Raw genomic sequence first — 25,356 nt, 5'->3', positions numbered from 1 at the left:
TGAGAGGGGGGCCTGTAAAAAAATTTTTCGTCTGTAACACCAAAAGTTAAACCCAAAACTTGATCTCTTGTTCACTGGAAATGTTCTCTGCAGTAATAAAGTCATTAATATTTAATATAACATAAAACACTACATTGATAAACTTTCTTGAAAAAAAGTGAAAAATGATTTATTCGAAATATCGAAAATTAACATATATACATGGAAAATCCCATAAAAGTGTGGCTAATGCTCGCTGATGGAATAATGGAAAAAAAAATTTTTGATTGCTTGCTCGAATTTAGTATAACGTTACTTTTGAAATTTAAGAAAGTGTTTTCAAAACAAAACTGTATTTCCCAAGTTTGATTTGACCAAACAAGTTTTTACAGTGAAAAGTTTCTAATATGGAAATTTTGACCCCCCCCCCTCCTAAAAAAATACCAAGTTTTAAAATTTCAAATTTTCTCAGGGAGAGGACACAGTTGAAAAATTGATATCTTCACACATGAGTCATTCTCAGTCTAGTTATTTTAATTTACCTTGGGGACAAGCCTACAGGGTATTTTTTTCTTATTAAAAAAAATGGAGGCCGAAAATACTGAAGATAAAATAAACTTGGTAGTTGAGATGGTCCTGCCCGTGGGCACAGATGCTTGGGACTTCCTTGTAGTACGAGTTAAAAAAATCTTAAAAACAGACATTTGCAGGAAATATGGTATTTATTACCTTGATGTTTCTTCATTTTATATTTATTATGCAGAAGTTTCTTCACCTTTTTCTATCAAATACAAAAAAGAGTGCTTTTGGGCATTAGTTCCCTTAGTTTGCAATGGATTTTTGGAAACTACCTTAGAGAAGGTTTCCCCATTCTGAAAATATATAATTTCATATGAATATTACGGAGCTTGCAGGTGGATAATCTCCATTTCACCGAATATTGTTTGTAAATTTGGTGAACAAAGTATTTTAGGGCAAAAATACTTTGAAAACTGGTTGAAAATCCTTGAAAATAGAACAACTTCACTTTTTAAGCAAGTTTAGATCCTTCCCTAAGAAAAAGTCTGAGTAGCATAATAAATTCTGGCTCGGTAAAAGGATAGATGTAAGATAGATATAAATCAAATGATAAAAGTATCTTGTTTTGTTTGCGCATAATCCCTCGCTGTTTTTATCTTTGGTTATTACAAAGATAGAATATTACTGTGTTTAGAATATTACTGTATTCTAAAACATAGGTAGAATATAAGATGTTGAATATTTTATAGTGTTTATTTTTACGGAAATTCAACAAGGAAGTGAAAAACCATAAGTTAATGCTGATCCAGAAAAATGTGACCCTGAATTGCCCGTATCCGTAAGACCCCTCAAAAGTCAGGAAGTATAGTAAGTCTGTCAATGCCCAGAGTACCAGTGTGTCTGAAAGAAAAGTGGGTTGAATATTTAGCGAATGAGTTCAGTGCACCCAACAAAAGCACAGACGATTTTTTTTGAAAAACAGCTTGACCTTGTTCTTTCAAATAAAACGAAATATTACATTAACTGTCGCCAAGGACTGTTAACTCTTTGATTTCAAAAATAAAGAAAAATTCTTCCCTTAGTGTTGATTCTAGTTCAGAAAGGCATGTGCAACTTGCAGGTCCTTTAATTGAACAACATGTAGCTCTGCTGTTTCAGATGATCCTGATCCGTGGTGTAGTCCCTATGCAATTTTGTGTTGAACAAATAACTGCCATCCTTAAAAAGGGCAAAAAAAACGCTTCTCTGTTCAGTTTTTACCCCCCACCCCACCCCATTACTGTCTCGTGCACTACTTTCAAGCTCTTCGAGTCATTTTTTATACGAAACATTGAAAAAAAAAGTTCGGCCCCTCCTCGGCAGTTCAGTTAGCAGTAAGGCTTAGGTTGAGAGCACACTCTTTTTCTACTTGTGAATGTGCTAAAGAATATCGAAAAAAGAGGTGATTTCTTGGTCTTGTATGCACTCGATGTAGCAAGAACTTTTGACTCGTGTATATTGTCGACGGATTTACTTGAGGCCCTTTTGAAAGGTACTGATGCTGCAGTAATTATTTGTTTCAGATATATGTATAGAAATCTGAAAGCTGTTATTAAAGATGGTATTCTGCTATTATTGATCCTGAAAGGTATACGCCAAAAAGCTTTGACCTCTCCAGTTTTGTTTAATAATTGTGTTACTGGTGATCAGGATAAGTTGTACTGTGCGTTTATCTTCAAAGGAGTTGATCTCTCGTTAGTTACGTTTGCAAAATGACTTACTGAACCATTCGTGCATTTTCAAACAAGAATACTCTTCGACTTTTGAGCTTCTCCAAGAGCATTATGAGCTCAATGGTTTAAATTCTAATTCTCATAAAACAGTTGCTCTACCATTTAACTATAAAGGAAATAAAAATTCTATAAGTCTATCCATCTCTGAAGTTCTTTTTGCCAGCAGCCTTATATACCTAGGTATGCCTATTGGAGTAAATTCGAAAGAAAACTGCAAACCTGGCTCTGGAAAATTATGTTAATAAAATAGGGGCTGTCTATGCATCCCTGGCTTCTAACTGTGGTAAGAGAAAGCAAGGTTCATCACCTTTACTTCAAATAACAAAGTATTTAATGGAACTGACAACATGGACAAGTGACTCTTTTTTGCAGAGAAACTGTCAATTGGTAAAACCAGCTGGGGTTACTGAGAAGCGTATTCATGATTTCTCTACTGAATACCGTAAGTCTCCCTATCTTTCGTCATTTCTGTTTGTCCCTTGTTCGTAGTTGTAAAAATGTGTTTTCATCTCTGTTGCCTCTTTTTGGTTTTACTTGATTTTTACTCTGTCTTTTTCTGGGCTCTCCCCAGTTTTTTTTTTTTTGACAGGTTATAAATAAATGATGATGATGATTTTTAATTCTCTTAATTCTTTTTGTTGTGTTTTTTTGTTTGTTTGTTGATTTTTTTTTGGGGGGGGGGGGGGTTGTGTTAACAATAAAAATAACATAAAGGCTAAAGAAAATAATTTGAAATATAAAATTAACGGCTTCTCTGGAATGGATGCCCCATAATGAAAGTGTTCAAAAATACAGGATTTGACTCAAAAGTACGAGTAATTACTTCCCGTGGACTTGCTCTGGCACTGGTATTTATTGTACACCTTGCAATTTCACCCCGCAAGGGGTTCACCCCTTGCGATTTAAAGTGCGTCTACTAGGTGTACATTCAAGGTAGTATTCAGGGGTTTGACTCCCTCCACTAAACGTTTGTCCGACCCGTACGAACGTAATCAAATGCATCAGTACACCTTTTTAATGTTTTTTGTGCACCCCCTTCCCTTCCCTGTCGAGCAAAAATCTTGGATAGGGGAGAGAGGGGTGAAACCATACGGGGGCGACTAAGCTCGTTTGACCTCTTGTCTAAAGTTTTTGAGGTAATCCATTCAAAAACTTCCCACTAGATAACTTTCATGTAACGCACATTTGGCGCAAGTTTTAAATTTTAGATAAAAGATAAAACCTAGAAAAGAGATAAGGAACTTTTTATGTGCTTGCTGGAAATCATGACACATGTAGCCTAGTCTGTGTCAAATATTTTTTATGTTATTGTAGCTTTTGGACCTTAAGATAGCAGAATCAGACAAGGTATACCCCTGCTATCTGCATGGCAATTTTCATCAGTAAATATCAGGCTGTTATCAGGGGCGGTTCCAGGATTTTTTTTTTAGGGGGGGGGGCACAAAAAAGGTTGATCTAATAAAAAAAAATTAGGGGGATGCAAAAGAGGTTGATCCGACAAACTTGCGTTTAAAGCAAGTTTAATTAACGCAAACTTGGGTTAATTAAGTAAATTACGCTACTTTAGACTACGCTAGGGGGGGGGGGGCGTGCGCCCCCTCTCCTTCCTTCCCCCTGGATCCATCACTGGCTGTTATCTACGAAAAAATAAATTTTCAAAATGGCCTTAACATGGGGCAACTACGAACACTTTTTGGGGGGCGATTCCGGACACTTTTCATGGGGTCCTGTTTTGCCTCGTACTGACAGCAGTTTTTCGTAACTAGAAAATTGAACTATATGTAGTTGGGGGTAGAACATTGGTAAAATTGATAGTGTTCCTGTTGTGTTTTAGAGGACTGTTGTGAAATTATATATTTTTGCCTATCAAAGTTTGTTTTGTCTGCCTATCAAAGTTTGTCCAAGATTCAGTCTGCCTATTTCTTAGATATTTTGTTCCAGCTTTAAGATCCTGTGTTCAAAATTGGACAACACTTTCCATCAAACTTGCTTATGGCCCCAACTCCTGAAAGCATCAGACGAGATCCACAAGCAAAACTGAAATTGGGTCCACGCAAAAACTGTAGAAAAGGCAAAAGTAGAATTCTGACAGAAACGCAAGAAAAAAGGCACTAGAAGCAGAGACTGAGCTAAGGCTTGCTAAGAAAAAGGAAAAATCACTAAGAAAAAGTGAAAAGGTTTCATTCAATGCTGACGAAACTAGAGACGGCATATCAGACATAAATATGCCACTCAACGACGAGTTGGATGGTAAGTATTTACCTTGTGTAAGTATTAATGAGTTTGAGATTGATTAAATAAAAAAAAACAAGTTTTTTCAACTGAAAGTAAGGAACGACGTTGAAACTTTAAACGAACAGAAATTATTCCGTATATGAAAGGGGCTGTCCCCTCCTCAACACCTCGCTCTTTACGCTAAAGTTTGACTTTCTCACAACGCTATTTTTTTTAAACAATGAAAAACTTTAGCGTAAAGAGAGAAGCGTTGAGGAGGGGACAGCCCCTTTCACATACCGAATAATTTCTGTTCGTTTTAAGTTTCAACGTCGTTCCTTACTTTCATTTGAAAAAACTTGTTTTTTTTTATTTAATTTTTGAACGTTTTTGAATTAATGTAGGTTTTGATTTTGGCTCACCGTGTATGAATAATTAAAAAGAAATTGAATATTAATTTTACTTTTATTTGGTTAAATGACCAAACAACCAAAGCCCTGTGATTTGGCCAAATTTCCCATAACATAAATGTAATGTTGCATTTAACTTCTATATTATCTGAATTAAATGTAATGCTATCTGAATTTATTATTGCAAGCATTGATTAAGAAATGTCCAGGAATGCCCCATGTTTGTCCGAAGTCACCCCGGGGTTGGGGCGACTTTGTAAAGTGTAAGTGTTAAAAAATTTTTGGGTCCCTCAAATAAACGACTCGATGGATGTCATTGAAAAAAATCCCCAATAAAATTTAATAACTGAGTTATATATTCGTGTAAAAAGGAAATTTGTATTTTTAGAAATTTGCCTTGTTGGGGTTAAAATCCTCAAAATGTACGGTTTCGCCCCTTTCTCCCCATCATAGGGCTATTTTGTCAAAAATACATTTATGGGGCGTCCTTTTTTTAAATTCAATTTAAATAACATGGAGTGAAATTGCAATTCGGAACCAAGTAAATCTAAAAAAGAAAGAAGTCCTTATTTCAAATCTGTAAACAAGTTGTTTTCTTTAACCTCTATTTTACCCTTTTATGATAGCTGAACCATGACCCCCAAAAAAGCGAACAAAATACTGTACAGAAATAACAATTTTAAAATAAATAGAAAACTTCAAGATTTTCTACACCATATATTCTATCTGTATTTTAAAATATAGGTAAAATATTCAAAACTCCCTTCTTTTCTTCATTCTAATTATTTTTCTAACTTTCCTTTCGGCTGCTAAATTTTTTAGGGGTCAACAGTTTTAAAGGGGGATTTACATGGATGAATTGCGCACGGGACGGGACAACAAAAGGCAAAACCAACGACGAATTATTTTGAGACAGGGAATTTTTTTTAAATGAATATTTGGTCTCTATATCTCATAGCAGTCATCAGCAAGGCAAATAGTATTATTAATAATCTAGTCTTAAATTCAACAACCTTCTTAATCAAATCAATAAAGCCTTAAACGAAACCCCTCGGGAACCCCTGACCTAATTGTTTATACAGTCACCTGGTAATTATATTCTGTTCTCAGTTAATTATAAACGGTAAATATTTAAACGTCAGTCATTTTAATTACATTTACTAAATATAAAGCTTGAACGATTCCATCTTGCATACATTGATCAGTCTGAATTACACGAGTGCTTTTGTGAAAAAACTCGATTCAATAATGGATATTAAAACAAGTGAGTCGTATTCAATTTATTGTCAGTTTTTTTTTTCAAAATAGTCCAAAGATCACATGACAATATGAAGCCTTTGCGATTGAGACAATCCTCAGAGCCCGGTACAAGGAGTGTAAGTTATGTCTTAGGAGCATATCGGGTTTTTAGAAGGGCAACTAGGCCCCCCATCCACGACCTCATTTCCCTAAACGTATTGGACCGAAATTTTGAGATGGTCGTTTTGTTCAAAATAGTCCAGATGTCAAATAATTATGGTTTCGGGTTTAAACCCTTCCTCCCTCCACTTCTCGGGGACAAGCTTTTTTAAGGTGATATAAATTTTTTTATAAGCGCTAAAACCACATAGACTTGTTTTACCCCCCCCCCAGAATATAACCAAAGGGACTAGCCATATGCTGTTCCCAAAAATTTTAGTGAGTAAATAAATTTTTTAGAATGTAACTAATCGCGTGTAATTTTTTTATCCTATACCAATTTAGCTCTTAATTAACATATATATTTTAGCAAATTATAATTGAACTTAATCTGTGTTTCTTTTAGTTACAGCCAAGGCCGTATCCAGGATTTTTTTTTCAGATGAGGTTTAATAAAAAAACAATTTCGCGGGGGGGGGGGTAGCACAAAAAGCCTAAAAAAACATGACGAATTTGTCTATGTTCATTTTTGTTATGTTTTTACTAGTCGAAAATTTTTTTTTGGGGGGGGGGGGGGTTCCCCCCTAGATACGGCCTTGATTATAGCTGCACCGTCAGTGAAACTAATAATACTTAATTCTAATTATGCTCATGTTAGAGCGCCATAGATTTCCTTTCATTTCGTTTGCAATAGCATACCCCAATGAAACTTTAAGGCTTTGAGGTGAATTAGAAGTAAACGTTAGAATGAACGCCAAAGAAAACAAAAATTTTGTCTATTCTATATGCTATTTTACCTTACAATTGCTAGGGTGCCGGCAAAAAAATTTCCAGGGGGGGGGGGGGCAAACGCTAAAATATGAGTGGTGGTTGGGTGACAGGGGGAATATATTTCAGGAATTTTTTCCATAGGAATAAGTCTATTCTTAAATACTCTTAGGAAAAAAACTCTCAAATAAAAAGAGCAATTAAATTGCCTGCAAAATAAACAAAATACAGTAAATTTTTGGAATCCTGGCAAAGGGATCAATTTATTTTACCAATAATATATTTAATTATTATGATTTTAATCTTAAAAGAAACTCAAATCCAGATTAAAGAAAGATTTATTGCCTCCGTAGATTATAACAGATTGAGACTTGTCTTTATGCAATTTCTTACACCTTAGAATAGTTTACAGAAGGAGTAGAGATACTTAAAAATCATCCTGCCTGCATAGACACCACGTTTTGATTTTACAACATCCATTTAAAATGTACCTCTTTCATAACAGGACAATTCTCCCTCCCTCGAACTTTTTTCAGACATTAAAGAAAATAGAATAGCAAAAAAAAAAAATTTAACTTACTATCCAGCTGCCAAATTAACCCTCTTTCTTTTTAGTGTCCTATTCAACTCAATAAAATGAACAAGTTCACAAAACTTTCGTCACAAGAGAATCTTATCAAATAGTTTGTGATAAAAAAAAACAACTGGAAGTAAAAAGAGATTTGGACGGGAAAGACAATTGCTACACCGGCAGTATTGGCTTTTTATGCCGCCTCTACATATATAAAATTCTTTCAGTTTATTGTTAACCACCCAAAACCAAAAATCTGAGAAAATTTTCCTGATTTTTGAAAAAGGGGAAACACCCTCCAAAAAGCAAGCGATCTTATTGAAAATCCCCATATTAGATACATCATATCAGAGAACCTTACCATACAGATTTCAAGCTCCACTTTTCAAAATGTGGAATTTCGCATTTTTTTTTTTTAGAATAAACGTTAGGGCCGTTTTTTAACTCATCAATGTAACACCTTTATGTTTCAGAAGTATAAAAAATTAAATCTTTTTCAAAGTGACAACTAGATAAATACAATTACTCCTGGAATAAATCTTGGAACTAAGATCTTACATCTTTTGTCGTTTTTATGCAAACGTCTTTCATCATTCTACTCTGATCAGCCGTCTGAGAACAATGATGAGTATATCATCAGTTCTCTCATATGGCAGAAAAATGGCGTCTTTCACGCTTTTTGCTAACATCAGTCAGCTGTAAGATCTTACAACAAAGATGAGTTGAAAAAACGGTAATTTTTGCAGAAGATGAAAGGCCTTCGATGTAAGATCCTAGTGCTAAAAAACGGCCCTATTGTCGATGCACGTTTATTTGTTTTGTTTTTCACAGGAGACAAATGTTTAGAGACAAACGTTTTTCTAAAGGCTATGGAAAAAAATATGTCAATTAAAGTAAAAGTATATAAAAATGAAAAGAGTAATTAATTACCAAAAAATACACAAAACAATAGCCTACTTACAAAAACTAAGATACAAACTCCCAGCAATCAGTTCTGTTGAGCAATGCCGAAGCGTTGGTCGGATATTTTATAACAATATCGACAGTTTTGAACTTGGTTATCAAACACCAAAATATTTAATACCTTTAGACTCAATTGCTTATAAAAAGTAACGCATTATCAAAGTAGTTTGTTCAAAATAAAAAAATTAAAATTAAAGAAATCAAATAAAAATTTTTAATTCAATATTTTTAGAATACCAAACTCCAATATATTTGACACCTTTATGCTTCAGAAGTATAAAAAATTAAATCTTTTCCAAAGTGACAACTAGATAAATACAATCACTCCTGGAATAAAATAAATAATAGTAAAACACAAAAATGTATCCGTTCAGGCCTGTTCAGGGGGAAAATACACAAATTCCCAGCATTCCGTTCAGGGGAATCATTTCTGATTACAGCGGCTTCATATATCAGCTCATGGGTACTCTTGCAATGCAAGCAAAAGTGGACGGCATATTTTTACCGAAATTGCCCTTTATTAAGTTGTATTCATTGTGTTTTCTATAATTAAACGAATTTTCTTGAGTACTAATAGCTGGACTAATTACTAGTAAACAAATACATATTTAGATCACCATAAAAGCTGATTCTTTGATTGAATGCTATCAATAGTTAAACTCGTACACTTTCGTTATTTACAAGGATCATTATTTACTTACCATTTGTTGCTATGAAGAATTTGATTTTTATTTTGTTACTCCAACCAAATCATATAGAAAAAATGTTTATGGAAAACTGGAAACAGGTCACTCAGTCACAAATTAGAACTTATATTTCCCTTATTAAAGGTCAAAATCTATCGGCTGGCAGCCAACAATGGGGTAACACACATTTTTTCCATGTTTTTTCCCTATTCAGCTCTTTTTCCTTTAGTTTCCTTATAATTACTTTATAGTTCCAAATTTCTAGGAGGGGGGTGGGCATGCCCCCCCCCCTGCCGGCACCCATGTACAATTGTGCTGTTGAAACAAATTTAAACTAAGCATTAGCTCTGATATAATCGTGTGGACAGATTTTTAAGGTGTTTGGAGTACTGCTAGTGCTTTGAAAATACAAGAATCAAAGACAATTTGAAATTAACATTTCAAGGTCTTTTTCAAAATTTCCGAAAAATAATTTTCATATTTAACTCTAACCGTTGGGATAAACTAAGATAGCAGTTATTACTTCCAGACCAAATAAAATTATTTTCCCTTTGAAAAGTTTTGTTTTAACTTGTTTTCTAGTTTCCACTTACTAAGCGGGCCATAAGGGTGAATTGCAAGTTGGAGAGTTGTAAGCCCCCAGTAAAAGTTTTCAGGCCATATATACTATGATGGTATCCTTTTATGCTTCCCATGAATAACTGAATGATTTTATTCAGTGACTAGACCCGTGTAGAGTATTTCAGTGTCTAATCTACAAAATACAGCAAAATACATCAGAAATTGAAGACAATATTAAATAGCACAAAGTAACAAAAAACAATGAATAGGCAATACTTATTAATAGGAAGTAAATATAGGGGAGAAAGAAAAAGAAGAAGAAAAACATTTATACAATATCCATACCGAGCCTCTTTAATAGACAAAATAACATTAATACTAAAATATCAGAGTAAGAAAATTCTTGTAATTTAAATTGCATTTAAATTATTTCATTTTCAAAATATTTACACTCAAAATCATAATAATTTAAAGTCTCTTAATCACCACAATCACAAGCGGAACAATTACTTTATTAACTCTACATAAAAATGAATTCAATTTAAACTGAACAGTAACTAGTTGTGTCAGTCTATAATTACGAGAAGTTTTTGCAACTAGAAGAAGGTCAATGTGATCAGTAAAAAAAACTGAAGGGTCCAGGGCTTAATAGCTTGGCAGAATAACTTATACCACTTCATTTATAGATTTTTGCGTAAAGTTTTCGAATTTTAATTATAATATTGGGAATTGAAAAGAAACTGTCGAGTGCATAATTTACTTGCGAGTCAGTATAGTAAGCATGTTTATTTAATTTATAGATATTTCAATTATGCAGGGTGAACAATAGTCAGGCCGTAATCTCTTTAGATATCTGGTGAGAGCTATTTTTTGGCTCTAAAGTCAAAAGGAAGCCATCTTGCTAAAGCTGTTATTTTCTCATTTTTAGCGGATTGAAAAGCTTTGGAAATTGAAACCATAACCTTGAATCCTTTGGAAATTGGAACCAGTTTTTTTTTTCAATTTATCTCAATATAGACTTTGTCACATGTAAACAAATCCGCGTAACGCAGGTACCTATGTCCCGATTCTCAGGCTTTGATGGAAGTTGCACAGGTAGGTGTGATATTCTTAAGGAGTATTTTTAAGAATATATATATTTTGAGAATATATATATTTTAAGAATACATATATTTTAAGAATATACAAGTATTATATGTATATAAGAATATCACGCATAAACCTCACTAAAAGCATTATGCGTGCCTTGCTATTTGAATTTACTGAATCGCTGCTGAAAATTATAGGTTAATTATGGTCTAATATTCTACATTAATTTTCTTAGATTTAGAAGGAGCTCAGAATTAAATTTTTAATTATTGTGGGTATTTTTCTGATCATCTTTGATTTGATATAGCTCTTTACTTTTCTTTTCAATACTTTTTTATTTTTTTTTCTCAATTTGTCTGAATTATCTTAGTTGAATCTTTCTCACATGCAAACCAATGGTCCACGCAACGCAGGTATCTGTTTCTGGGATATAGCTGTTACGCCTTTATAATAGCCTGCATCCAGACCGCGTGTTCGAGTTTAGTTCAACATCCTCCTCAAAATTTCCTGAAAGTTTCACCGTTATATCTTTAATCTTAGTGGTACTAGTAGTAGCTGTCGTAGTTGCAGTTGTAGTAATAGTAGTTGTAGCAGTAGTAGTAGTATGTACATAGTGCATTTTGGTTAGTTTAATATCCTTCTCAACACGTCCTGAAACTTTCAACTTAATGCTGTAAGCTTAGGACCGAATCAGGACCGATGTCCTGATGCTCAGCCTTGGTCAAGAGTACTACACGGGTTGGATATACATATAGTCAATTTCTCGTTACAGGAAGTTTTCTTTGTGACATATTTAATATTTCCGATTTTAACTAATTTTTTTTTAGCTTACATACCGACAAGATATATCATGGCATTCTTGGCATTCCTGGGCTATATCAACATCTTTTTGGTTAGGAATAGTATCAATCTTGCTATAGTGGCAATGGTGAATTATACAGCTGTCAACCATAATGTACTAATCATAGATAACACGACAAAACCAGGAGCGATACAATGTGAAGTTCAGTCACAAAATTTTACCGGTAAGCCTGATCTATTATCATTTCTCCAGAATTGCAAAAATACTGCAAGGAAGACAAAGAAGACTTTTCGAGTCAAAATTTATGTTCAAAATAATTTGCATAAATTAATATGCTAATCAGGAATGTTTTTGACTGTAATAAATTATTTTTATTGAAAGTAACTCTATTTTTATTCCTTATGGCATTTCAGTGATTTGTCCTATTAAATTTTTCGTTGACAACTTTTTTTATATAAAATATTTCCATTCTTCTGTGAAGTGAAACTTTGCAAATTCAAGTTCAGCATTAATAGTTGTTATCTGTTGTTACATATGTTCTAGTCAAACTTTATTTTTTAGAGTTTTGGTCAGAGGCGTTGCGCTAGCGCAGCCCAAGTGAAGACCAATACACCTTACAGTCATATTTGTAGTTTGTTGCTAAGAAGTAGTGGATCAAGGGCTCTTTTAAATATGGAGAAGGCTGCCACCCCCACAACATCAGTTTTCCACTTCAAGTTTCAATATTCATAATTTAATGTTTTGATCCTTTCTGAACAAAATCCGGGCTTGGAAAGCACATTTTGAAATACATGTTATAGAAGGGGGGGGGGAGAGACGGATCAAAAGGTTTTGAAAAATAATTTTAACAATTTTTGTTCGAAAAATTCAACTTGAAAAGTGGAAATGATTACCTGAAACTTTTTTGCGTGTAAACATTAATACAATATTTTATTAAGTCTCAGTGTTAATCTTAAGTTTGAACAATCGTTATTTCTTAGAATAGTCTGTAAGAATAATCTTAAAGATAGCTTCTGCACAATAAAGGCAGTCTTTATTCAAAGGAACGATTTTGACGTTGAATAAATATATGCACTATGTTGACATAAAACACAAATGATGTAAGAAGAACATGCATTATTTGACTGTATGACAGTATTTAAAGCCTCTAAGTTGCAAAAAGAAAACATACTTTAAAAATTAATTTAAAAAATATCACTACTCAAGATTAACATATAAGGGTGAATCTAAGGGTATTATCAGTTAAAATAAAATTTACTCCGTTGGAAATAATTATTAAAGTTAAAAATACCCTGAGCTATTGTATTGCTGTTTAAGTAGCACTTATCAGAAAATTGTCTTAAATAAACAGTCTTGAGTTTCAAATATCTATCTTTGATATTTCCCTATATATTTTTTTTTTAATTCTCACAAACTAAAGGTTTGAAATTAGAACCAACCATTCAAAAACAGGATGCTCTCTCAAGAGCCAAAATTCCTATGACAATCCTCCACCGAACTGACAAATTTGAACCAGCAATAAGCTGCCATTTGTTTTCAGGTAAAAATGAAGATGGTCCTTTCGTTTGGAGTCAGCCAATTCAAGCATTAATCAGCACCAGCTTTCTCTGGGGCTACATTACAACCAATATTCCTGGCGGTAGACTAGCAGAAGTGGTTGGTACAAAGTACCTTCTTACCGGTTCTATCCTCTTAACATCAGTGCTGACCGTACTTGTGCCACCTGCAGCCTACCTTGGATGGCAAGATGTTGTGTTTATTTGAATATTGATGGGGATTGCCCTGGTCGGTGTAATATTCGTCGGATGTATTATTAAAACTAGCAGACGAAACTGCAGAGGGGGGGGGGTTATATATCGTTCTGAAGTCTTAAATATAACTGGAACTACAGGTATTTATTTTTAAAAATAATAAAATAAAATTAAAACCTGATCTTCTAAGTATTAAAACAGATTGCAATTGATTGAATCCAATGCTTATGATGTAACTGTATATGAAAGATAGCTGTGTAAAAATATTTCATAGTGATTCCAATAAGCACAAAAATATCTTCAGGTGAAGTTAAAATGTTTATATTTTCATTTATCTTGAAAACACTATTTTAGATTTAGTGAGGAAGTAAGATGACGTTTCAGTATGTCTTGAGAATTTAAAGACTGCAAATTCAGTTGTTTGTAAATTTTCAGAGACATTCAAGAATATTACTCAATTATTACAGACTAGCAAAAGTAACTATTTAGCTTATATTTTTTTGTGAAGATTACAAAAAAAATACTGATTAATGCATAAGATAAATATTCCCTGTACCTTCCCTCCCCCCCCCCTTCAAAACAAAAAACGAAACAAAAATCGTTTTCAAAATTTTTATCTTGATCCCCGAGCCGAGAGACATTATTGGGCATTCCTAGGAAAGTATATAAATTTATTTAAACCTTATCAAGGCCGTACCCAGAGGGAGAGCTTGGGGGATTTGAACCCCCCCCCCCCCCCCGAAATGTTTGTCTGACTCATAAAAACGTAACAAAAATGGATATAAACAAATTTTGTATGAGTTTTTTAGTTTTTTTTTGTGTGTAAAACCCCCTTCGAAAATTTTTTTTCAGTAAAACCCCCTCCGAAAAAAAATCATGGGTACGGCCTTGCACCTTATTATTTTACCCACTATAGTTAGAAATACTTACTTTCCTTCAGGCTTCAGACAATACAAAACAGAAATTCTCGTTGACTCTTTCTCAAATCCTGCTGACTCTAAATGTGCTGAATCAATTGTTTTCTGATTAATGATTTGCTAGGTTTTATGGACTCTTACTAATTATATAAGACAAGGTAATGGGCCAAGTTTTGGAGCTTACGTGTATGCTAATTTATTGGAGCAATTTATATCCGAATTGTTTTTTTGATTCGAAGGGGTATAAGAATCCTTCCGTTCAATGCATATTAAATTCCAATGGCACGCGTAGACAAAAACCTAAATAAAAGAAATCACTCTTCATATTAAATTATACTCAAATGTGTCTAGTTGAATTCTGATTGGATGCTGTATAGGCATTTCGTGCAAACGCAACCAGGGAGATTTTTAGGGAGCTACTTTTGGCTCTACCTCTGTCATTATCAATAATTGATCGGAATTTTTTTTTAGTAAGAATTAGATAGGAAACATTTGACTTGCCTTTGTCTTGAAAAATTTAGTCATATATTACCGATCAATTATTCGTTGTAAAATATTTTAATAAGAAATTACCAGTATTTTTATATTTTTTTATCATTCTCACCAAGATCAGTGTTGGCATTTCGGAATTAAGAAATTTGTCTTGATAATTTTATCAGAAGTGAATCCTTTTGCACTTTGAAATGCGCGTTAGGGGAATTAGAACCTGATAGCGCCCCAATATAGGTCAAGTTATATCTTTCATAATCATGCATTCTGAATAAAGAAATACACCTAACGAGCTTAGAAATCAAATGTCTGCTTAGATAGACGCACATCATGGTGTGCTTGCAAATAGTCTCTTCATTTTCTTCCCTAAAAGTACTTATTTATTTTTACAGGGTCCATCATTCCCGTCTATGCACCCGATGATAGCAAAATGGATTCCACCGAATGAGCGCAGCACCATTTCCGCCCTGGTTTATGGAGGTAATTATATGTTTACATGCTATATAAAAAATTTTTCACTGAATAAAATTAGAACTTACAGCTATTTTGAGTCTTCCAAATATATTATTTGTTAATTTTTCCATATGAATGGCCAAAGGAATAAGTATATCTATCTGTTTTTACTGTTTTTTTTTATCCCAGAAACACCAACAATCTTAACTCAAAATAAAGAATATACTCACTCATTAGCTTGTTCATCAAAAGCCTCTTTCATCTATAATGTCTTAAATGAATGTAATTTCTTACATTTATTTTGGCTTTTTGCTGCTCGGCTATATTTTTGCGGTTATGCCTATAATTAGACATTTTAGAAAGTAAAAGGAACCTCAAGGATCTATCCTTGGTAGCAAAGACAGGTGAAGTGCTATATCTTCCCATTTTCTTGTGATTCTACCGGAATATATCAAGACAGGCCGGGAAAATCTTTAAGTTTAAGGGGTAATCAAAACTAAAAACCAGAACTAATTTGATTCTTTTTACCTTTATGTAAGTTAAAATTAACTTAATTCATCTTTTATTTTCCGAATATATTATAACCTGATGCTTTATAACAGGTTTTGGTGTGACGACGAAGAATAAAGATTTAACTGCTACAAAAACAGTAGTTTTTGCACCATCACAAAATAACAAAACGTTACTTCTTAAAAAACAATCATCTCTAAATGACTTTTTGACACACTTTGGACTAAAAGCGTTTTTTTTTTGTGACATAAATGTTAGAAAACGCCACCAGTAGAGCATTATCTTTACTAATTTTAGTCGGGCCTAGAACTTATAATTAGAGTTCAAATTAGCCTATCTAAGACCATTGGTTGAATTTGATGATTCTCGAAAAATGATAAATAAACAAATTTTCGATATTTTCTAGAAAAAATCCCCAAATTCGACATTTTTGCAGATAGGTGCTTCAAAGCTTAAAAATAAGATCTTCTTTCTAAAGCTCCACCACAGGGTTATATGCATAGTAAACTTTGGCAAAAGTGGATTGCAAAAAAAAAGAAAAAAAATTGCTTAATACTTTTTCATTTGCGATTTTGTAACTTGTATTAGGATTTTGCTGGGTAATGCTAGATGTCACTGGTTGTGAGGCAAACTTTCTTTTCTGTATTTTCAGAGACAAACTTTAGGCTTCGTCGAGTACTTGTTTAGACTCTCGGCTTTGAAATTATTCTTTTTTAGGTGCTGAGCTTGGTACGGTGTCAGGTCTTCTGCTAACCGGTTTAATTATTGAGAATATTGGTTGGGAAGCCGTGTTTTATGTTGAAGGCTGTTTCGGTGTCGTTTGGGCCGTATTCTGGCTGTTGTTAGTTCATGACAATCCTGAAGAACATCCAAGAATAAGTGAAAAAGAAAAAATATATATAAAAACAGAAATTACAAAAGATGCACATGTGTCACACAAGGTAAAGTGTCTTTTAAAATCTTACGAACTTTTTTCGGTACTTCTGCGTTATAAACACTCCTTTATATTCTGCTAATTTGGTTAATGCTAATGAAATAAAATAAAATAGGATGAATATAGAATAGTTCAGAAACAAATTTGGACTATATATTTGTACATTAGGGGGGGGGGGGGGTGGTGGTGGGGGGCGAAGCATAACATATGTAAAATACGTAACCTAACCTAGGTACCTCCCCCCCCCCAAACCCAAAAAACAACACTTTAAATATCGTATACGCAATTAAAACCACGCTATACATCTACAACAGTGTGTTGAATCATGCCGTAAAATCGGCTTTCTTCAAAGCGTCTTGGGTTTGAGCTATAAAAAGAGTAGGTATAGAGCAGAAGTACCCTTTTTTCATAAGAAAAGAAAATTAAAAAAATAATTTAAAAAGGAGGATCATTTTTTTTTAAATATAAATATTTCATTAATCCTAGTTTATGAACTCATTTTTAACTGGACTTTTGGGTTAAAGATTTAAACTTGTCGAAATTATGCAAATACCCCATGGAAAAGAAGAACCCAAGACCAGATGAGGGGGTGAAACCTTTCATTTATTACTGAGATGATAGCTCATTTTGAACAATTATGCTTTATTTTGATAATCAAAAAGGACTAACTAAGTTCTTTTTATCAAAGTATTGTTCAACAAAGGTCAAACTATTTTATAAAGACTTGGGTTTGAGCTGAAGGTAGGTTTTCGCCACATTAAGGATACCACAGGGTTTGAAATTAAAAAGAAATAGAAATTGAATTAAAAACAGGACAGAGAACAATTATTTTTTTCACAGAACAGGGTCGGTTTTTTTTTTACAGTATCTCAAGTATGGAAGAGCCTATTTGTGTTCACTTCTTTTTAAAAATAGTGTTCGTTCAAAAGTTTAAAAAGTAAATTACATCTAAACACCATGTTTAAGCACACGTATGCTCCTACAGGGTTATGCCTAATGCACAGACCTATGAAACATTAGCGTAAAGAACAGGGGGCCGAGGAGGATGCAGCCCCCTTCGCATATGAACTAACTATGTTTGTTTAAGTTATCATGTCACTCTTACTATCATTTGATTTTTTAACAGAGGTAGATATAACTTTTATGTTAATTGCAACCTGCACAAATATAAGACCTATGTTGACAATGTATGGGATAGCTAATTGTATTGGATTGCCTACGTTGCATGACTAATTGATTTTGATTAAAATATTTTTTCAATCTTTTTTCTTTATGGCTCTTTTTTGTTCAAAATCGCGTATTTCCTCTCATTTCACGTACTTTTTGGGTAAGCAGAAACACTCTGAAATTATTTGCTAATATTCGATTGAAAAAAATTATCTTTTTAGGCTTTGCCTATACCGTGGAAGTCTATTCTGACGTCCATGCCATTCTACTCAATTTTGATAGCCAACATTGGTCACAATTGGGGATTCCTCATCCTTCTAGTGGACCTGCCAGTATATCTAAAGACTATCTTTGGCTTTGACATCAGAAGTGTAAGTTTTTTTCTATTTTCTTACTCTGCTGCTCCACATAATACAAAAATGAGTGACAGGTGCTTAATTCACTTTATTTTGTTTTTGTGATGTAATGTCTTTACTAGGTCTACTAAAGAGCTTAATACCCCAGAGTAAGTTTAGAGGACAGAAACTTTTTCTAAACTTAATTGTGTTTTAGTTGTTATAGTTGTTGAACTGTTAGTTATAATTTTTTTTATAATTGGTGCCAAATTAAATGCTCCGTTTCTACTGCAAGTCCATCTGCCTTTCATAAGGCTTTAAGATGAAATTGGGGAGAGGCCACTCTTAAAGAATAAGGAAATTTTCAAACAATTCCCAAATTTGAAGATAAAAAGAATATTCTATTTGAAGAATATTATAAGAATAGAAAAACCCAGTTTTTATACGAGTTTAATTCAATACTAAACTAAACTATGCCGGGTTCGTCTTATTAAATTCACAGTTCTACACTATGAATGAGTGCATTACTAATTTGTTTTACTTTGGTTCAAAGTAACCCAACTACTTCATTTAGAATGAATTGTACTAAAGCAGAAACATAATTATAAATATTTTATTGGTTAAACAAACAAAAAACCCATTTATTTAGATTACAAATTGTTCTTCTCTTCATAAAAACTGTTGATAGTAGTTTATTTTAGTTTTTGTAGCCAGTTTAATAAATCTGATATTTTTTTGACTTTTTAAATTTCTGAGAAAATAGTAATCTTCTATTTTTTCTCACGTTGGCTTTAGTATTTTCCCTCACTTAAAAGAATAGTTTGAAATTTGAGACCTGACTTAACATTATTTGTGTCATATATTGGATGTGCCAAAAAGTAAATAAAAGATTTAAGAACATAAGGAAAGCAAATAAATGATGAAAATATTTCTATTTTTTGTTATGCTTCATCTGGGAATTGACGAAGAGTTTTTACTGTGCCCAACAGAAAAGCTTCGAATTCTAAGTTTTTTGTATCAATCTATTTGCAATTAAATTTGTTTAATTTTCCACATCCAACTTCCACATTTTCAGACTCCAATTTCTAGTTTCACACCCGATTTATCTTTTTATTTTCTATTCAAATGTTAATTCCAAAGTGCCAACTCAGAGTATCAGAGTGTCCCATCAGTGTCATTAAAACCTAAAAATAGTTCGTTGTTTCTATATCTCATCATCACCGCAGTCATGAATTTTGCTGAGTGCATTCTCACAATAATTGTGTACATATATATCAGTAAATTTCTATCGAAAATGATGCTATAATCTCTTCTGAAAATCACTGTGCTGCATTTTGCAATGTGATAAAACAATCTAGATAGGTCAAAACTTTTGGAAAATTCGTTTCACCTCCCAGAACCTATAGCAATTTTCAAAAATCGTCTGCTGAAAGGAATTACAGACTCTTGAAGGTTGAAGGCCTTGAGCGCAAGAAGGATGAGTTTCAAAACACCATTTATTTGTTCACAAATCAGTTAATTCCGAGCTTTTATAAAACTTGGGGATTGCTGTAAAGTGAGTCAAAGGCTCTTAATAGCTTTGTGTTACATGCTACGCATCGCGAAGGAAAAATTACAACGACAATCCGTACACCAGGTTTCTCGGATTCTCGGATAATTTGAATCTGATGGTGTGGTTCTCATTAAGATTCCTTAATTCTTAGAGGATGTTTCTCCCTTTTTTCGAAAATCTTGACGAACTTTCTCATGCTCGTATCTTTTGATTTGTACAACCAAACTTAATGGATATTATATATTTGAAATCAGTATTATAAACCAGTTTTTTTATGTATGTATTGATATCATAAGTTTTTGAGTTCAGTTGCTATTGGGCGGAGTCGCTATTTACTTACAGGTCGTTAGCACAAACCCTCTGAAAAAAAAAGATCAAATTTAAGATGAATTCTACTTGGGGCTGATTGTCCCTTCTCATAAAATGAATTTAATGAAAACATTATATTAAATGATTTAGTAGAACACAATACTTACATTATTCTAAAAACTCACACTAGACTCTGCAATAATGGTTATACCTTTTGAATTGATTTAAAACTTACATCACCCTCCTAACAAAAAAGAACTTAAACAAACATTATTAAATATCAAATTGTATGGCTAGAGTATATATGATTCTTTTCTCTGCTTATTTTGGTTATGGTCAGATTGAGAATTTTCCCAGGCCTTCTGACGGCGAAAAAGCTTCAGGTTTGATAGATTGTAAAGTTAGGGGAGACGGATAACCTTTAAATATCCAGACTTTTCATTAAGGCATAACCACAACACGGCTTTTGGTAAGCCAACACAGTAATTATAGGCCCCACCTTCCCAAAAAATATTGTTCGTGGTAATAACGCTAAACCCTAGCCGTTTGATTCGTTCATTGCTTAAAGAATTTCCTATTTTAGAACGCTATTATCCTGGCTCTACCATATTTCTTATCATGGATCTCAACTTTGATACTCTGCCCATTCGCTGATCTATGCAAAAAAAGGAAATGGCTGTCCACCGTTGCAGTACGAAAGATATGGACACTTATTGGTAATTCTGCTGATATTACTTAGTCTAAATTTCGAAGTTATTTATTTCTTATCAAACTTTGGTTGAATATTCATTTTGTTTAGGGTTTTGTTTGAAGGATTGTGAGTGTAATGACTTAGTTTTATATATTGGCTTGTTTCGAGTCTGAAGATTAGAAGGAGGTTGCATGAGGAAGGGAAATTCCTAATCTCAGTAACTAGTCTGTCTATTCTCAGTAAGTCTAGTCTGTCATGCTGCATCCCCCCCCCCCTTCTTAAAAATAAAGACCACCAAGCTAGGAGAACTGTTGTCACGGAATATGTTTTTCTTTTTAAATAATACTTTTTATTTTTCCTAATTATTAAAATTTTTTTTATTTTCAATGAAATTTTTTTTAATATTAAATTTTCAGGTTCATTCATTTTTATTAAAAAAAAAACAACTCAATATTACAACAAGTCGCGATAAAGCAAAAATATAGCTGAAAGAGTAACCGGTTGGATATAATGCATGCCAATTCAACATACCAAATAAAATGAAAAAAGGGGATAACAATAATAATAACTGAAATTAATGATAAATATATAATGGCACAAAATATAAAAAAATAAAAATAAAATACCTACAAAAAAAAACACAAAAAAAAACAAAAGCCTTCTCTCCAACCTTTAACACTACCAAATTCCTGAAAAGAAATGATTTTTAATACGGGTTTTAAGTTGCGGCACACTTTCAGCTTGACGAACAGAATCTGGGAACGAATTCCAAACTGACGGGCCCATGTGTCTGGTCACTTGACTCGCTCTCGTTGTGTTCCGTGGCTCAGATGCAAGACTTGGCGAATAATCGTGATAAAACGAATTAGGCTTAAAAATATTAATAAAAAAAATCCGGTGCAAGACCATTCAGACACTGAAATACAAATACTCCAATTTGATAATCCCTTATTTCACCAACCTTTAAAATTTTAAACTTTCTAAAAAGTGGTTCAGTGCTATCAATACCACGATCATACCTTCCAATCAACCTTATAGCCTAATTCTGCAGAACTTGAACTCTTCTAAAATTGCAACTAAAATTACTCGCCCAAATCAAACATTTATATAAGGCGCTATTAATGAAAAATACAATAAAAGCAGAATTTTCAGAGGTAAAAAATTTTGAAAACGGTTCAGAACTCCAAGGCCTTGCGCCAGCTTGCACGCTATGATGTCGAAGTGTTTTCTCCGACTCAAGTTTCGATCCAGGATGAATCCCAGATATTGGATCTCTTCGACTTGTGAGAGCGAAAATGATAGCTATCATTTTTTTTTTTGTGGTTTCTAGTAATTTACAAGGCATTCACCAATTGTAGTGAGGCTACAAATGAATTTAAGGAATCAAGAAACTAGATTTACACTTATGTCATATATGTCAAAACAAACGTAAAAAAAAGTATAATTTTTTTTATCTTTTAGGTCATTTAGGACCAGCACTATGCCTCTTTGTTATGGCAGGTGCTGGATGCAATATTCAGTTAATTATTACAATGCTGATGTTATCACAAGTTGTTGAAGCTGGAAATTACGGTGGCTGGCTCATTAACCATATTGATATAGCGCCCAGTTTCTCAGGTAATTTGGTCCTCTGTTATTTTTTTTTTTTTGTTACACCTGCGCTTATGTTTCTTGATCGGAATTTTACAAGTAGGCTACTGCCAAGCCTTAAACGTTATTTCCTTAAAGTGCCGTAAACATAAGAAAATCTTTTGGACCTTCTACCCATTTCAAGCTAATACCTAAAGCGAGAATCTACTGTTTTCTGTGAGGGTTTCTTTCAGTTGTTTAAAAATTATGAAACTTTTAGGGCAGTATCATCGTTTCCGTCAGTGTCAACACCCTGCGAAAAACAAATAAGAAAAATAAGTTAGACAAATTTCACAATGCTGTTTGTCTGTTAATATATATAAAAACTATAAAAACAATTTAAAATTCTTTCTTTCACAACTATTTCTTTCTTTCTTTCTAACACCCTTTTCAACGCTCTTTGACTGTGAAATAACTTTATTTAATTGCTCTTTCCTCTTGAAATTAATGTTCATTTACAAAGGAAAAAAAGTTAAGAAAATCCTTTAATTGGTATTAGTTCTGTACGGCTAGCTTATTTACATGTCTAAAAGCTCCTAGAAATAATTTTAATGTTCATACGAAACTTAATTACTTTTAAATATCTAATTGATTCATAAGATGAATAGATTTAGTCACCTCTTTAACTTAGTCTATTAATGTCTGATTGGTTTTAGATGTTTAAAAAATTAAAAATGTCATTTTTTCTAAAGTGTTTCTATGTCGTTTTTTCTAAAGTATCATTTCTATTTTGCTTGTACTCTTTCTAACATGTTGTCACTTATTCTTTTTTTCTTGTTTTTTCTTTATAGATGATTTCTATTTTTATTGTTGTTATGTGGTCTTACGTTAATTCCACTTCCTGTCTTGTCAGAATTTTTAAAATTAGTAAGCATCTATTGGAAATCGAATGTTAGTTTAATTATATACATTTTGTTCCTCTGCAATATACTGTCTATTTTTGACTCTGGAATATCTACATCGCCTTTTCTTCCTTCCCTCGGTTTTTTTTTTTTTATTTTTTTTAAGAAGTTTGAAAGGATTCCTTTTCGATTGAATAGTCATATAAGGTCGTAAAGAGTGTATATTTTATTTTGTTTTCAATTAACCTGTTAGGTAGATTGTATATTAACACTAAGAATTGTTTTTGCTTATAGAATTTTTTATACCATCAAATAGAAGTTAAAAGTTTGCATATATCGGACTTTTTTCCATTTCACGTATGACCACGAATCTCAATTCCCAAACCAGGACCTTTTTAGGTTCATTGATTATTGACCAGATCATAAAATTTTGAAATTTTGTGTTTGGCTTTTCTCCCATACACAGCTTATTGGCCCCTAAAATTACTCAAAGCTAGTGTATAGTACATTTTAATGGCAAACGACACATTTTTCTCCCAACCTATTAGTGGGTGACATCTCACCGCAAGGACATATTATTAGCTATTTCTATTTGACCCTTTTTATCGAAATATTTTCCCACAGGGACTCTGTTTGGAATAACAAATGGCGTTTCAATGCTGATCTCCTGGCTAGGCCCAGTCTTAGTAGGATTCATGACGGATGAAAATGTAAGTATATTTCTATATTTGTCATTTCCAATATTTTTTTAATTTTGACATTTGTTTTTTAGTCCGTAGTTAAGAGTGTACGTGTGTGCTTTCAGATATTCAAAGGAAAAGTCAAACTGCGAATTACTTCCCTGCGAAGTACAAATTACTTATAATACCATTTAGAAATAATAATGTACAAATTTAATTTTTCATGCAATTGCCTAAAAAAATTATCTTTTCAAATTTAAAAAGTATCTTCAAAATTATCAATAGAGATTATTAAAATTTTGTTGCCGAAAGTTTTGAGTAACTTATTGTGTTTTTTTGCTGAAATTGGGTTTGCAGTGAATTTGTACAGTTTGTACTAGCTTATAAAATTGAATTGTGTTACAAAAACATATTATAAATACACAAATGTGTATTAAATGTTTCTAGAAAAAATTTAAATGCAGCCAAGGCTTCTTTGACTTCAATCTGTATCACTTCCGTAATTTTCTCTAGTGGACAACATATGCGATTTGCCTTATGCGGGTTTTCTCGATTTTACTACTTCTGATTTCTTATCCTGATTTTACCTTTTTCTACTACTTCTTACTACTACTTACTACTTCTGATTTCTTATCCTGATTTTACCTTTTTTTTTTTTTTTTTTTTTAGCAAACTCTTGAAGCTTGGTTGGCAGTGTTTATTATGGCAGGTGCTGTGTTAGCAGCAGACTCAATTTTCTTCATTATATTTGGATCTGGTTCTGAACAATCATGGAATTACAAGGCTGAAGGAGAGAACGATAAAGAAGAAGCTAGGATGAATATTGAAAATAGTCCATCTATAGTAGCACAAGAAAATACTGGACTTCCTTAATTTACCTTTACTTCGTTAAATCTATTTTAGTTATGACCTTTCTTTGAAATATGTTATATAATTCTGTATACAAAAATGAAGCATAATTTTATATTAAAATATGTACTAATATAAAAGTTTAATAAAATCATAAACTTTATGTAATAAACTAAATCAGACTAAAGTATCAGGTTGATTATTGAAATGATTTCGAAGTTATTTTTGAATCTAACGGTGTGATTTTCATTAACATCACATAGCTATTTGAGGATGTATACTCCCCCCCTCTTATTTTCGAAAATGTTAAAAGTAGACAAATAGGAAGATAAGTCCGCAAACCAAAATTAAAATATAGGAAGCCACATTGATGACGATTGTTAAATATGGTTATGAAGCATGGATGCTCCGAAGAACGGAAGAAGATTCATCATTTGTTTTCTAGAGAAATTGCCTACTGATTATTTTGGGTACCCGACTGAGTGACCGTATTCCAAATAGTAGGCTGTACGAAAA

General features: G+C 32.8%; 1 protein-coding gene across 1 annotated transcript; it reads left to right on the top strand.

Moving 5' to 3' along the window:
* The first annotated feature begins 6,122 nt into the window (after nt 1-6,122).
* LOC148949832 (putative inorganic phosphate cotransporter) lies at nt 6,123-24,968 on the top strand. The gene is made up of 10 exons (XM_089092798.1): nt 6,123-6,179; nt 11,758-11,955; nt 13,273-13,481; nt 15,282-15,369; nt 16,570-16,793; nt 18,175-18,324; nt 20,733-20,865; nt 22,302-22,457; nt 23,936-24,021; nt 24,661-24,968. Exons 1-10 carry the CDS (start codon nt 6,143-6,145, stop codon nt 24,862-24,864), a joined length of 1,485 nt encoding a protein of 494 aa, XP_088948924.1. The 5' UTR covers nt 6,123-6,142; the 3' UTR covers nt 24,865-24,968.
* Nucleotides 24,969-25,356: the final 388 nt, after the last annotated feature.

The sequence above is a fragment of the Artemia sp. Qi Xiang Cuo genome, chromosome 8 (genome assembly GCF_049724085.1).
Source record: "Artemia sp. Qi Xiang Cuo chromosome 8, ASM4972408v1, whole genome shotgun sequence".
NCBI classification, from domain to species: domain Eukaryota; kingdom Metazoa; phylum Arthropoda; class Branchiopoda; order Anostraca; family Artemiidae; genus Artemia; species Artemia sp. Qi Xiang Cuo.
The sequence above is the reverse complement of the archived record's forward strand: the minus strand, read 5'-3'. Positions and strand labels throughout refer to the sequence as shown.